Here is a 15,130-nt window from a genome sequence, read left to right as displayed (position 1 = left end):
ATCTCAATTCCCTATAACTCTACAAAGTAAGTATTTTTAACTACATATTAAAGATGAGGAAAATCAGTTTCAAGAACTGCCCAAGTGTCACACCCAGGAGCCATACAAGAAAATTTGAGTGCCTAATGAGGGAAGGGAAGGGAAGCTTTCAAGCAACACAAAGGAAGCAGAGCAACAAGAAATTGCAACAGAGAAGGATGAGTCAAGGTTTCTAACTTAGCTCTCTAGGAAGACGGTGGCAGCTGTAACAAAAATAGGGGACACAGGAGGAAGAAAAAAAGGACAGGAGATGGTGGTGGACAGTTAAGAATGAAGAGTAATGATGGTGACAAGATCATTTTTGAACATAATAAATATTAGATGACAGTGAGGTATCAGTAGTGGCAACCTCCATAATCAGAAGAGAATCAAGCATTCAGTTCATATGTAAAATGAAACTAAAAACGTGAGTTTTGGCAGCAGGTTATTATGTACTTTCCAAGAAAATCTCCCAACACATGAAAGCCAGCCCTCCATCTTACCTGCAATCACCCAGGACTGATACAGAGGGTGCATTGAGAGGCGCCTGATTCGAGCCCTGGAAGGATGACAGTGACTTGAAATTGGCAACTGGAACCTCATGTCCCAACAAGCCATGGTACCACTGCTTGTACCTTAAAGAGAAAAAGCACAAAAAGATTACCATCTAATGATCAAAGTACATCAAGCTGCATTTATACAAATAGAATTAGCGTTTTATTAATTTATTTGAAAAATGCCTTCATTACTTAAAAAAAAGTTTTGTTCTCATGAAGCTGTCTCACCAGTTTCAAACAGTACCCCTTTGGTTGTTAAATAACAGATATAAAGTGCTTATTATAATGCTACTACTAATAATGTAAATTGAAAATGAATAATTTATTAGTTGCTGACATTGTTATTAACTGCCAAAGGCACCCACAAAAACAGAAGCTATTGAGAAGATATAAAATAATTTGGTATGTCAAAATGTTCAGATTGCCTTAAATACCCAAAGATGTTTTACTGGTATTCAATGATCACTTGACCAATCCCAAAGTAGCAGCAGCTTTGTATCTATCATCAGATTTCAATTGTTTCCATTTGCCCTCCCCTCTTAAACATTCTATAGACAGGTATATTACATCTTTCTGTCCCTCTGCAGTTTATTCACACAAAAGGCAAAAAAAAAAAAAAGAAAAATGCATTCCATATAAACATATAAAAAGTAATAAAGCAAAGGGCACACACTTAACAGTGTAACAAATGTAAGTTAGGGAATCTAGAAAACCTAAATTCAAGCACAGAAGATAATTCCTCTGAATTAGCATGCCAACTAGAAAAGAATAAGATGTGGTAGTTTCTCAAGCGGCAGGTTCAAAACACCATGAGGGAAAAACATGAAACTTAAAGGAAGAAAGGGGCAGATAGGAAAATGGGAAATGTTGATTGAAAAGTACAAAGTTTCAGTTAGGAGGAATAAGCTTTAGTGATCTACTGCACAGAATGGTGACTATAATACAGTATATATTTCAAAGTTGCCAAAAGAGTAAATTGTAAATGTTTTCATAGCAAATACGTATGTAAGGTGATAGATTTGTTAGTTTGATTTAATCATCCTGCAATTAATACATGCATCAAAACATAACACTGTACCCCATATATATACACAATTGTTTGTCAATTAAAAATTAAATTTTACAAAAGCAGCAATCCCATTCTTGGGTATATATATGCCTGAGATTAATGGAAATATATGTCCTTACAAAGACTTATTTGCAAATATTTACAGCAGGTTGACTCCGAAAAGCCAAACACTAGAAACAACTCAGCTATCCAACTGAGGGACACAGGGATACACAAATTGTTATCTATAAAATGGAATATCATGAAACAATACATTTTCTAAAATCCTGCTTAAGCAAGCTAGATCACTTGGTTCATCTTTAGCCTTTGGAGACAAGGCAAATTAAAGTAAGAAACCATTGCTTAGCTCTTCTCTCAACACCACGCACTGTGACAGATTCTTTTACTTCATTAAATCCTCAAAGCTGCCCTTGAAAGAATTAGCCCCATTTGAAGATGAAGATAGCTGAACCTCAGAGGAGTTAAATAACCTGCCTAAAGCTACTGGAATTTAAACCATGTCTGCCCAAACTCAGATGCTATTTTCCTTAAGTCAAGTCTGCTGCTTCACTGGCAGAGTAAGAGAATGCCAGCAAATCTGATCACTTAATGATTATAAAGTAAGGAGGCTCATTTAAGACAAGGACAATGAGGAGACTTTTATGCCTTAGGATACTGATTTCACCCTTTCAAACCTGGTTTTTAATGAAAAAAAATAAAATTGCAAGTTATTTTAACATGACTATGAAAAAAAGAGATGGGAAAAATTACCAATGAACAAAGTGGAAAAAACTGCTTTCACAAGACAGCAATTGCAGGCATTAGTGGCATTCAAAACCCAGTCAATGACTTGAAAGTCAGCTTACCGATGCAGAGCCAGCATTGGTGGATGTCCACAGCAAAGGAAGTGATGAGGCCCGACTTTAAATCATGCTTTAAAGTCCACGCATTGCTTGAAGACCTAAGGTCCCAGCCAACCAGAGAGCCATTCACAGTGGCATAGGCAAGAACAGACTGTGCCCCAGAGTTGAAGTGATGCATATCCACAACACAACCGTCCTCCTTCTGATCTAGAATTCTAGAGAAATACACAAAGCACAGACGTTTCCAGTCGCTGAAAACATAGCACTAGTCTCCCTTTAAGATGACTTTATATCCTATCCATAGTCAAGAAACAAAAGCTATGTGACTCCATCAAGCAAATGAAAGCTGATACATTAAAATAAAATTCCAGATGTAGTAGAGAAGAATTGCAAAAATAGTAGAGTTCTTGTATATCCTTCACTCAAGCTTCCCCTTAGGTAAGTAACTTATATAACCATAGAACATTTATCAAAACTAAGAAATTAACTTTGGTATAATACTAGTAATTAAAGTACAGAACGTATCCTGATTTTATCAGTTTTCCCACTAGTGTCCTTTTACTATTCCAGGATCCAATCCAGGATAATACAGGGCAATATTAAATTTCTTCCAATCTGTGACAGTTCCTCAGTCTTTCATGACCTTGATATTTTTGAAGACTACTGGTTATTTCAGAGAATGTTCCTCAATTTGGGTTTGTCTAACATTTTCTCATTATTATCCTGAAATTATGCCTTATTGGGAAAGATACCACAGAAGTGATGTGCTCTTTTCAGTGCATCATTTGAGGGAGGACCTGATGTTAGCATGTGCAGGTTAATTATCACTTAGCCAAAATGCTTGCAACCACAACTGTTTCAGATTTTTGTCTTTTTGTTTTTTGTTTTTAAGATGAAATAACATAATGAGGTATCTTGGGAATGGGACCCAAGTCTAAACATGAAATTCATTTGTTTCATATATACCTTATACACATAGCCTGATGGTAATTTTGTACAAAATACTTTTGTGCAGGAAACACACTTTTAACTGCAACCTGTCCCATGAAGTCAGGTGTGGAATTTTTCACTTGTGACATCAAATTAGCAATCAAAAACTTTTAGTTTTTGGAGAATTTTGGATTTTCAGATTAGAAATGTTTAACCTGAATCACTTATGATGTTAACTTGAACCATCTGAATTAAGCTGGTGTCTGCTAGGATTCTCCATTGTAAACATTTTTTCCCTTTATAATTACTCAATATTTGGCAAAAAATACTTTGAGACAATGCAAAAATTCTGTTTCTGCTTTAACTTTGGCCCACTAATTTTAGCATCCATTTGAGGGAGCATGCCTGTGGTGAGCTAATGGTGACTTTTTGTTTCCCTCAGTCCTTCTACATTAGTTGACTGGGATTCTTCTGTAAGTTGTCACTTCTTCCCCAGAAACTTATTTATTCACTTATTTATATCAGTATGGATTCATAGATATTTATTTTATTCTTTGAGTTATAATCCAATACTACAATTATTCATTTTGTTGCCCAAGTTGTTCCAACTTTGCCCATTGGAAGCTCTTTCATGTCAGTTCTTGTGCCCTTTCAATATATTTTTTTAAATACTTTCTAATTTTTTGACACCACAAGATGCTCCAAGCTTATGTTTTATTTTCCCTGCCCCACACACCTGGAATCAACCAGTTCTAGAAGTACTAGTTCCTTTTATTGAAGAATGTATTTAGAAACAAAAATCTAGGCCCTATGTGTTCACTGCTATGGCAGTGTGCCTGCTTCTAGTTCCTCTCAATGGCCAGAGCTAAAAGATATATTATGTATACTACTTCAGGCATGTGGACACATCTATATTTCTGTATCTGTTCATGTGTTTCTATACATGTATATATTTATGTCTATGCATATACAAATATCATGAGTCCATACTGATAATCTCCAACTCCTATGCAGCACCAGAGTTCATTCATCTGTAATACCTTTCTCTAACAGTGACAAACCTGGCTCCCATAACTACAATATATTTACTTGTGTGTTCAACCTGAGTACACAAACGAAGGTTAAAGTTTCAGATTTGTTAAACCTGAAACTTAAAATGAAGTTGTTAACCCTGTGAAAAACAACCAACTAGAATACAATGTTTGACTTGAGTTCCTTGTGTCATTAGCCTCCCAGTATCAAATTTAAAAACTGTTTTCCAAAGTTACTCCTTTATTCGACATGCCCTTCAATATGATTATGTGATTCACTTGTAAAACAGATTAATTTGTCATAGACTGCATTCCATCTTTCCCCTTACATCCTGGTTAACTTTTTAAATTTTACATACGTTAAAATTCACTTTTTGTGGTATACAGTTAAGTGTGTTAATTAGCAAAATGCATTTAAGATTCATCAATGTTGTTGCATGAGTCAATAATTCATTCCTTTATAATGCAGATTATTATTCCACTGTATAAGTGTACTAGTTTTTTTCAAGCTGAGGCATTTTTAAAACTAAAAAGAACACATAAAACATTGGCCAGTCTCCTTGACTCATACATATCATGCATTCACACAGGTAGTTTTGGTTTTATCTTGTAGATCAGAGGTCAGCAAACATCATCTAGAAGAAGTCAGATTGTAAATATTTTAGGCTTTGTGAATCACATACATTCCTGTTGAATACTATTTTTATTTTTGCAACCCTTTAAAAATGCAAATATCATTCTTATTTTATGGACCATACTGCAAGCTGTAGTCTGCTAACCCTTGGATAAACAATTGTACTTATAAATATTATAATTTGGACCATATTTTCCCATTGAGGAGTGATAAAAATCTAACTGCAAAGTAAAATGTAAAATGGTTCCTTCCACAAATTTTAATTAGTAAGAGCTATCTATGACAACAGTTGATATAACCAAAACAATCAAAGAATTACGACCTTATGGCAAGGTTTCTTTGAAGCACACACTGTAAGGCAGAGTAAAAGCTAAACATCCTGCCAGTCTCCTTATCTAGGTAGTTAACGTTTGCTTTAAGATAGTAACATTTACAGTGAAAAGTGCTGTTGGCTGAGAGAAAACCGTGAACTGAATGTGCATGTCTGTCTATGTGTGTGGCCTCTGGGCTCAGTCATCACATAGTGCACTATGCCAAGTTATTAAATAATTTACATGAAACTCAACAGATATGTTACTAGACAGGCATCATCTGCTGAAACAGATTTTCTTAAAAATGGGCAGGTATTTTACTAAAGGCCATAAAGAATATGTCCTGGAAAAAAGCTGCTTAAATCTGTTCAGTGAATGTGTGGAAAACCTTTTTAAATGCAAAAGCAAAACAAAACAAAACAAAACGCCCAGGTGACCCAACAAATATCCCTTTCTGCCTTAAGCTACCTAATGGCCATGGCTTATCATCCACTAAACAACTCCTCATTTTGCTTTCTTCTATGGGGTCTACCACCTCCACCTGGCCCTTCTTAACCACCTTGCTTCACCTGGCTAACTCACACCTGGTCTTACCTGTTGTCTTCCCTTTCAAGCTGGCTCCTGTTATCCATGTAAACATTACCACACTGCACTGAAATTGTCTGTTCACTTGTCTATTTCTCCCACTAGACTGTAGATTCTTAAAGCATAACATGTCTTTGAAATCTTCAGTGTGTAACACATATTGGTCAGTCAAAAATTGTTCTGCTTTGTCTTTAAATATCTTACCTTGTATGCATTTAATCTGCAAGCAACCACAATTTATAAAAAATGAAGAAAATTCTTAAATAGAACCACTGCTATTTTGTTTTAAAATGAAAAGCAAATCATCTGTCTAAATGCTCTTCTCCATGTCCCCCTCAACTTCAGAGACTTTAATGCCAAGTCACGGAATGCTGACATTTGAGTTTTCCTTAATGAAGAACACTCACATTCTCAAAATCAGGCAGAGCTGTGTTTTTAGTAACTGAGACAGAAGATATAACTGGTCATTTTAGGTTATTCAGACAAATTCTAGACTGGGATGAGCTGCAAGTTCAAAGCTGCCCCTTTGACCTCTTGACAAGTTTGCAGAAGGTAAGATACATAGGTATCATCTTCTGAGACTAACCACATGTGACAGTTTTGAGGTGGAAGCACATTTTTAAAATTTTATTTATTTATTGTATGGGCTTAAAAAAAGAAGTGCAATGTAAGAGGCCCTCAGTTGATCCCAACTACATTGCAGGGTAGAAAGGAGAGTTAAGGTGCTATAGTGCACTAAATACAATGTTTAAAAAAGACAAAAGATAGATACCTGCTTTGTAAAGGATGGATTTTAGGAGACTTGGGCAGCTTAGAAGCCTCAATTCCAAGAAGCTGGACAGCACCATTATCAGATGCTATGGCTAAATAGTGGGAGCCTTGGCAGAATGTGAGCGTCTTGACTCGACCTCCAATTCGGCTGTATGTAAGAATAGATCTGAATGAAAGAAAAATAAAATTCATTTATGAAACAACGTCACTGCTAATGTTAAATATCCACATGGCTATTAGCAAGCAAAATTATTACTGTGAGGTCCACTTAATCTCCATGATCTCAGGACAAAAACAAGAATTTCCTCTCAAAAGAACTGTTACAAAAATCACCTTTTCTTCTGATATTTTCAAATGGCCATCTGCACACACTTCTCTCTCCTGTCATAGACTATCCCTCCTTCTCCTTTCTTTTTTTTTTTTTGGAGACAGTGTCTCACTCTGTTGCCCAGGCTGGAGTATAGTGGCCAGTGGTGCAATCACAGCTTACTGCAGCCTCGACCTCCTAGGCTCAAGTGATTCTCTGACCTCAGCTACCCTGGCAGCTGGGACTACAGGCGTGTATCACTATGCCTGGTTAATTTTTTGTAGAGACACGGTTTCGCCATGTTGCCCACGCTGGTTTTGAACTGTTTTCTAATGAGAACTCCCACACTTGTGGTCCTGATCGTAACTCCTTCAACTCTTGAAATATCTTAAACCCTCACTCTTACACCCTTCAGTTATTCCATCACACAGCTTGGCACAGAAGGAAAAGCACTGGCTTTGGAATCAAGGACTTCCACTACCAACTACTTACATGATGTTGATCAAGCTACTTAATCAGTTGTATGCCTCAGTTTATCCTTGACCTATTTCCCTAACTGGACCACAGGGAAAATCAGGTAATATGTAAACCATAAAACATTCATAAATGCAAAATTATAATATTCAGTCTCTCCCACACATATGCTGATCTCTCAAGCTGTGTTTTCTACTCTCTTTCTTTAAATTCACTGCCAAACTTTTTGAATATATCATCTACACAGGGGACTTCCATTATCAACAACTCCCTCCTCCATTACCCTCCACACAGACTGCAACTTTACACTTCTAAGGGGCCATACCTCTAAAAAGTCAAAAGCCCCTAAACACTGAACACACTCATCTATCTTGTGTAATTTATTTCACTTTATTATAAAAGTTAATGCATATTAAGTGCACTAAAATACAGAAATGTAAAAACATTTATAACAATACCACCCAGAAACACCATTAACATTTTGTTACATATCCTTCAAAAGGTTTTCTATACATATTTACACTTTTTTTTTTAAATCTGTAGTATTTCATATATTTTATCAATCGTCTCTCTCTCATTGTTTTTTTGTTTTTGTTTTTGTTTGTTTGTTTTTCTGAGATGGAGTCTCGCTCTGTCGCCCAGGCTAGAGTGCAGTGGCACAATCTTGGCTCACTGCAAGCTCCACCTCCCAGGTTCATGCCATTCTCCTGATTCAGCCTCCGGACTACAGGTGCCTGCCACCAAGCCCAGCTAATTCTTCTGTATTTTCAGTAGAGATGGGGTTTCACTGTGTTAGCCAGGATGGTCTCAATCTCCTGACCTCATGATCCGCCCACCTCGGCCTCCCAAAGTGCTAGGATTACAGGCATGTGCCACCATGCCCGGCCTAGTTGTTTTTCTTAATAACAGCTTTGCTGAAATGATTTTCAAATACCATAAAGTGCATTTTAAAGTGCACAATTCAAAGATTTTTAGTATATTAACAGATTTCTGCAAAGATCACCACTAATTCCAGGCCATTTTCATTAATTATAAGAAATCAAAAAATAAACTGTCCTCATACCCATTAGCATTCATTCCCTAGTTCCCCCTCTCCCTAGCCTCTGGTAACAACTAATCAACTTTATTTTCTATGACCTTCCCTGTTCTGGACATTTCATATAAATGCAGTCATACATTGTGGTCTTTTATATTAAGCTTCTTTCATATAACATAATGTCAAAGTTTATGGTGTGATATGTAATACCTCATTCCTTTTTAGGCTGAATATTATTCCATTGTACAGCTACATCACATTTTGCTCATCCATTCATCTGCTGATAAACATATAGGTCATTTCCACCTTTTGGCTACTATGAATAATGCTGCTATAAACATTTGTGTATCAGTCTTTGTGTGGACATATGTCTCAAACACAATGCCTACAGGGGCCCAATCAGTACTGTAAAGTAGTAGATGAGTAAAGACAGCCAGTGACAAGCAGTGGCAGAGATGGGGGTGCCAGTGTGCTTGGTCTCTCACACACACTTAGGCTTTCTCTCCCCATCTCTTTTAATATTGACATATCACCAAATTTACCCTTTTAAAGGGCTTTATAAATAAAGTCACCACATTTTACAACTATCACCATTATCTAATTCCAGAACATCTTCAGCATACCCAAAGGAAACCCTGTATCCATTAGCTGTCTCTTCCCCCAGCTCCCTTCCCCCAGCACCTGGCAATTCCTAATCTACTTTGTGTCTCTATGGATTTACCTATCTGAATACTTAATATAAGTGAAATCATACAACATGTGGCCTTTGGATCTGACTACTTTCACTTAGCATACTGTTTTCAAGGTTTATTCACATTACAGCATGTAGCAGTACTTCGTTCCGTTTTATGGCTAAATAGTTTTCCATTGTGTAGATGTGTTCATTTTATTTATCTATTCATCACATGATAGAAATTATGGTTTCCATTTTTTGACTATTATGAATAATGCTGCTATGAACATTTGTGTACAGATTTTTGTGTGAACATATGTTTTCAACTATCTTGGGTATATCGCTAGGAATGGAATCATAGGATCATATGGTAACTCTATGTCTACCATTTTGAAAGGCTACCAAACTGTTTTCCAAAGTTACTGCACTATTTTTACATTCTCACTGGCAATGTATAAAGATTTCAGTTTCTCCACATCCTAACACTTGTTACTGCCTTTTTTACTATAGCCATTGTAGTGGGTGTGAAGTAGTATCTCACTGTGGTTTTGATTTACATTTCTCTAGTGACTAAGGAGCGTCTTTTCATGTGCTTAATTAGTCCTATTTGGAGAAACATCTATTCACATCATTTGCTTTTTAATTGGGTCATTTGTCTTTTAATTGTTGAGTTGTAAGGTTCTTTATACATTTTAAATAATAGATATTTATCAGATATATGATTTATAAGTTATTTCTCCCATTCTGTGGGTAGTCTTTTCACTTTCTTGATAGAGTCCTTTGAAGCACAAAGGTTTATAACATTGAAGTCCCATTTGTCTATTTTTTCCTTTGTCACTTGTGTTTTTCAGGTAATTTCTCAGAAATCCTTACTGAATCCATGGCCATGAAGATATACATGTCTACGTTTTCTTCTAAAAGTTTTACGGTTTTAGTTCTTTCATTTAGTCTATGATCCACTTTGAGTAAGTCTACTGAGATTCATCTTTTTGCATGTGGAAATCCTGTAATCCCAGCACTGTTTGTTCAAAAGGCCATTCTTTTCCCCATTGAATTATCCTGACACCTCTGTCCAAAAAAAATGACCATCAATGTATTTCTGCATGTCAGTTCTATTCCATGAATATATGACACAGATATACACATAGACATGATCTATATGTCTATCCTTATGCCAGTACTCCACTGTTTTGATTTACTGTAGCTTGTAGCAAGTTTTGAAATACAGAAGTGTGAGTCCTTCAATTTGGTTCTTTTCTTTCAAGATTGTTTTGGCTATTCTGAGTCCCTTATCATTCTTTATGGATCTTAGGATTAGATCATTGATTTCAGGAAAAAAAAAAGGGAGCTAGAAATTCCAAAGAGATGGCATTGCATCTGTACATCGAGAGGTCTGCCATCTTAATGATATTAAGTATTCCATTGCATGAACATGGGGTTTCTTTCCATTCATTTGAGTCGTCTTTAATTTCTTTCAATGATCTTTAGTATTTTTCAGTATACAAATCTTATACTTTCTTGCGTAAAATTTATTCCCAAGTATTTTGTTCATTTTGATACTACTATAAATAGATGGTTTCTTAAATTCATGTTTGGACTATTCATTGCTACCATATGGAAATGCAAGTGACTTTTATATATTCATCTTGTATTCCACAACTTTGTTGAACTTATTAGTTCTAGTAAGGTTTTAAAACAATCATTGTTTAATTATTGCTAATTCTCATGCTAGCTGCTAACAGAAAATTTTACTTTCTCCTTTCCAATTTGTATGCCTTCAATTTCTTTTTCTTACCCAAATGTCCTGGCTAGAACCTCCAGTACAGTATTCAAATGAAGTGGCAAAAGTGGACATTCTTGTCTAACTCTTAGGGGGAAAGCTTTCAATCTTTTACCATTAAGTACAATGTTAGCTGTAGGGTTTTTTGTGTAGATGGCCTTTATTCATTCTTTTCTATTACTCATTGGTTTGTTGAGTTGGTTTTAATCATAAAATGATATTGGACTTTGTCGAATACTTTCTGAGAGTTTGTGAGATGATCGTTTGGTCTTTACCCTTTATTCTATATTATACCATATTATACCATATTAATGGTACATTAATTGATTTTCATATGTTGAACCAACCTCATATTCCTAAGATAAATTGTACTTGGTCATGAACCAACCTCATATTCCTAAGATAAATTGTACTTGGTCATGATATTATTTTTTACATGTTGGATTCAGTTTACTATTATTTTCTGGCAGATTTTTACACCTATATTCATTATTGATATTGGTCTATAGCTTTCTTGTGAACTGTTTACCCGGCTGTTGTATCAGATTGACATCTGCCTCAAAGGATGAGTTAAGAAGTGTTCCCTCATTTATTTTTTGGAAGACTTTTTGAAGGATGGATATTACATTAGTTCCCTCTTATCTACAGCATTTTTTTTTTTTTTTTTAGACAGAGTCTCACTTTGTCACCCAAGCTGGAGTGCAGGGGCGCAATCTCAGCTCAGTGCAACCCCCACCTCCTGGGTTCACTTTCCCTGGTTTCAGTTACCTGTGGTCAACCACAGTCAGAAAATATTAAATGGAAATTCCAGAATAAACAATTCATAAGTTTTGAATTGTGCACCATTCTGAGTAGTGTGAAAATCTCACACTGTCCTGTTCCCTCCTGCCCAGGACTTTAATCATTCCTTTATCCAGCTGAATACACTACCTGCTTGTTGGTCAGTCAGTCACTTAGTAGCTGTCCCAGTTATTAGATTGATAATCACAAGAAGGGTGAGTACAGAATAGTAAGACATTTTGAGAGATACTCTATTCACATAACTTTTATTAAAATACATTGTTGTAACTCTTCTATTAGTGTTGTTAATCTCTTACTGTGCCTAATTTATAAATTAAACTTTATCATAGACATGTACATATAACAATAAACACAGTATACATAAGGTTTGGTACTATCCAAGGTTTGGGGCATTCACTAGGGGTCTTGGATCGTCTCTTCCGCACATAAAGGAGAACTACTGTAATTCTTTAAACCTCTGGTAGAATACACCATAAGGCTATCTCAGCCTGGGCTTTGTGGGAGGTTTTTTGATTACTAATTTCTTTATTATTATAGGTCTACTCAGATTTTATATTTCTTCTTTAGTCATTTTCAGCAGCTTGTGTCTTTCTAGGAATTCATCCATTTCACCTAGGTTATCTAATTTGTTGGCATACAATTGTTTATGGTATTTCCTTCATAGTACTCTTTTTTTATTTCTGTCAAGTCAGTAGTCATGTGTCCCCTTCAATTCCCGTTTTTAGTAACTTGAGTCCTCTCTTTTTATTGATCACTATAGTAAAGGTGTGCCAATTTTGTTGATCTTTACAAACAACCAATTTCTACCTTTGCTGATTTTTTTTGTTTTTCTACTCTCTCTCATTTATTTCCTCTTTAGTCTTTATCATTCCTTTCTACTTGCTTTAAGTTTGCTCTTTTTCTAGTTTCTTAAGGTTAGGGTTAAATTACTAACTTGGGATCTTTCTTCTTTTTTAATATGAATGTTTACAGTGATAAATTTCCCCTTTAGTACTCCTCTAGATGCATTATCCAAGTTTTAGTATGCTGCTCCCATTTTCATTCATCTCAAAGTATTTTCTAATTTCCTTTTGAAATGCTGGGTATTTAGCCATATGTTGTTTAATCTCCATGTATTTGAGAATTTCCTAACTTCCCTTCTGTTACTGATACCTAGTTTCATTCCAATTTGGTTAGCAAACATACTTTATATGCTTTCAATCCTTTTAAATTTATTGAGGTTTGTTTTGTGACCTAATATATGGTTAAATATAGAAAAGATTACATGTACACTTAAGGAAGATTTATATTCTGCTGTTCCTGAGTGGAGTATTCTACTGATACCTGTTAAATCTGGTTGGTTTGTAGTGTTGCTTACATTTTCTATTTCTTTGCTGATCTTATGTTTAGTTGTTCTATCCATCTTGAAAACAAGCTACTAAAGGCTCCCACTATTATAACGGAATTATCTATTTTTCCCTTCAATGCTATTGGTTTTTGCTTAGTGTGTTTTTGGGACTCTGCTGTTAAGTATGTTTGTAATTGTTATGTCTTGATGATGAACTGATTCTTTTACCATTATAAAATCTCCTTCATTGTCTCTAGGAGAAATTCGTGCCTTAAAGTTTATGTTCTATCTGACACTGGCCACTCCAGCATTTTTTTTTGTTTTTTAGACAAAGTCTCGCTTTGTCACCCAAGCTGGAGTGCAGGGGCGCAATCTCAGCTCAGTGCAACCCCCACCTCCCGGGTTCAAGCAATTTTCCTACCTCAGCCTCCCGAGTAGCTGGGACTACAGGTGCGTGCCACCACGCCTGGCAAAAATTTTTTTTATTTTTAGTAGAGTCATGGTTTCGCCATGTTGACTAGGCTAGTCTCGAACTCCTGATCTCAGGTGATCCACCGCCTTAGCCTCCCAAAGTGCTGGGATTACAGGCATGAGCCACCGCACCTGGCCTAGCTCTTTCTTAGGTACTATTTGCATGGTTTATCTTCTCATTTCTTTTACTTTCAGCCTATTTATATCTTTAAATCTAAAGTGTGTCTATCACACATAGCCTATAGTTGGATCATGTTTTTCACCCTTTCTACCCACTCTGCCTTCTGATTACATTTATAAGTTGTGGTTGCTCTGAGAATACAATGAACATCTTAAAATAATCAAATTAATACCAACTTAATTTCAGTAATATATAAAAACTTTGCTCTAGTATGTCTCTTCCCTCCTCCCTCATACGTATAACTATTGTCATACAAATTACGTATCTACATGTTATAAGCCCACTGACAGTCTTATAATTATCTCTTTATGCAGTCATCTTTCAAAATCAGATAGCAGGTAAAAAGAGTTACAAATAAAAATAATTTGTACTTTTGTATTTACTTATGTTATCTTTACTAGTGCTCTTCATCTCTTTATATGGATTGAAGTCACTGTATCATATTCTTTTGTTTCAGCATAAAGGACTCCCTTCAGTATTTCTTTTAGGGCAAATCTACTGGCAACAGAGTCCCTGTTTTTATTTATCTTGAAATGTCTTAATTTCTCCTTGGTTTCTGAAGGACAATTTTACTGCCACAGAATTACTGGTCGACAGTCTCTTCCTTTCAACACACTGACTTCTGGCCTCTATCATTTCTGACTTAAAAATCAACTTAATTTTATAGAAGATCCCTTGTATGTGATGAGTCACTTTTCTCTCTCTGCTTTCAAAATTCTGTCTTTGTCTTCCAACAGTGTATGGTGTGTCCAGGTATGGCTTGATTTTGTCCTATTCAGAGTTCATTGAATTCTTGGCTCTGCAGATTCATGTTTTCCATCAAACATGAAAAGTTCTCAGGCATTATTTCTTCAAATATTCTTTCTGTCCCCTTTTCCATCTCCTCGCCTTCTGGAACTTTTATTATGCATGTGTGAGAACGCTTGACAGTACACCACAGGACTCTGAGGCTCTACTCATTTTTCTTCATTCTTTTCTTTTTTGTACCTCTGACTAGATAATATCAACCATCTTCAAATTCTCTAATTTTTTGCTCTTATCAGTGGAAATCTGCTACTGAAGCTCTCCAGCAAATTTTTTCAGTTATTATACTTTTCAGTTCCAGAATTTCTATTTTATGATTTCTACCTCTTTATTGACATTGTCTACTTGGTTAGACAGTGTTCTCATATCTTCCTTTAATTATTTAGACATGGTTTCTTTTAATTCTTTGCACATATTTTTAATAGCTGATTTAAAATCTGTGTCTAGTAAGGTTTTTTCCTATGTATAAGCCATCTTTACTTGCTTCTTTGCCTAATTTGTAATCTTTTGTTCAAAACTGTGCATTCA

At 35.6% G+C, this 15,130-nt stretch overlaps 1 protein-coding gene across 1 annotated transcript in view; it reads right to left on the bottom strand.

The window, feature by feature from the left end:
* Positions 1–15,130, bottom strand: part of PIK3R4 (phosphoinositide-3-kinase, regulatory subunit 4) — an 80,228-nt gene that overhangs the window by 4,758 nt on the left and 60,340 nt on the right. The window contains exons 14-16 of the mRNA XM_011933682.1: positions 6,750–6,914; positions 2,490–2,701; positions 522–653 (exon numbers count right to left, since the gene is read on the bottom strand). Coding sequence (XP_011789072.1) covers positions 522–653; positions 2,490–2,701; positions 6,750–6,914 — 509 coding nt within the window. The remainder of the gene's footprint in view (positions 1–521; positions 654–2,489; positions 2,702–6,749; positions 6,915–15,130) is intronic.

Source organism: Colobus angolensis, unplaced genomic scaffold, assembly GCF_000951035.1.
Source record: "Colobus angolensis palliatus isolate OR3802 unplaced genomic scaffold, Cang.pa_1.0 Scaffold129, whole genome shotgun sequence".
Lineage (NCBI taxonomy): Eukaryota > Metazoa > Chordata > Mammalia > Primates > Cercopithecidae > Colobus > Colobus angolensis.
Note: the sequence above shows the minus strand (reverse complement) of the source record. Positions and strands in the feature narration are given on the sequence as shown.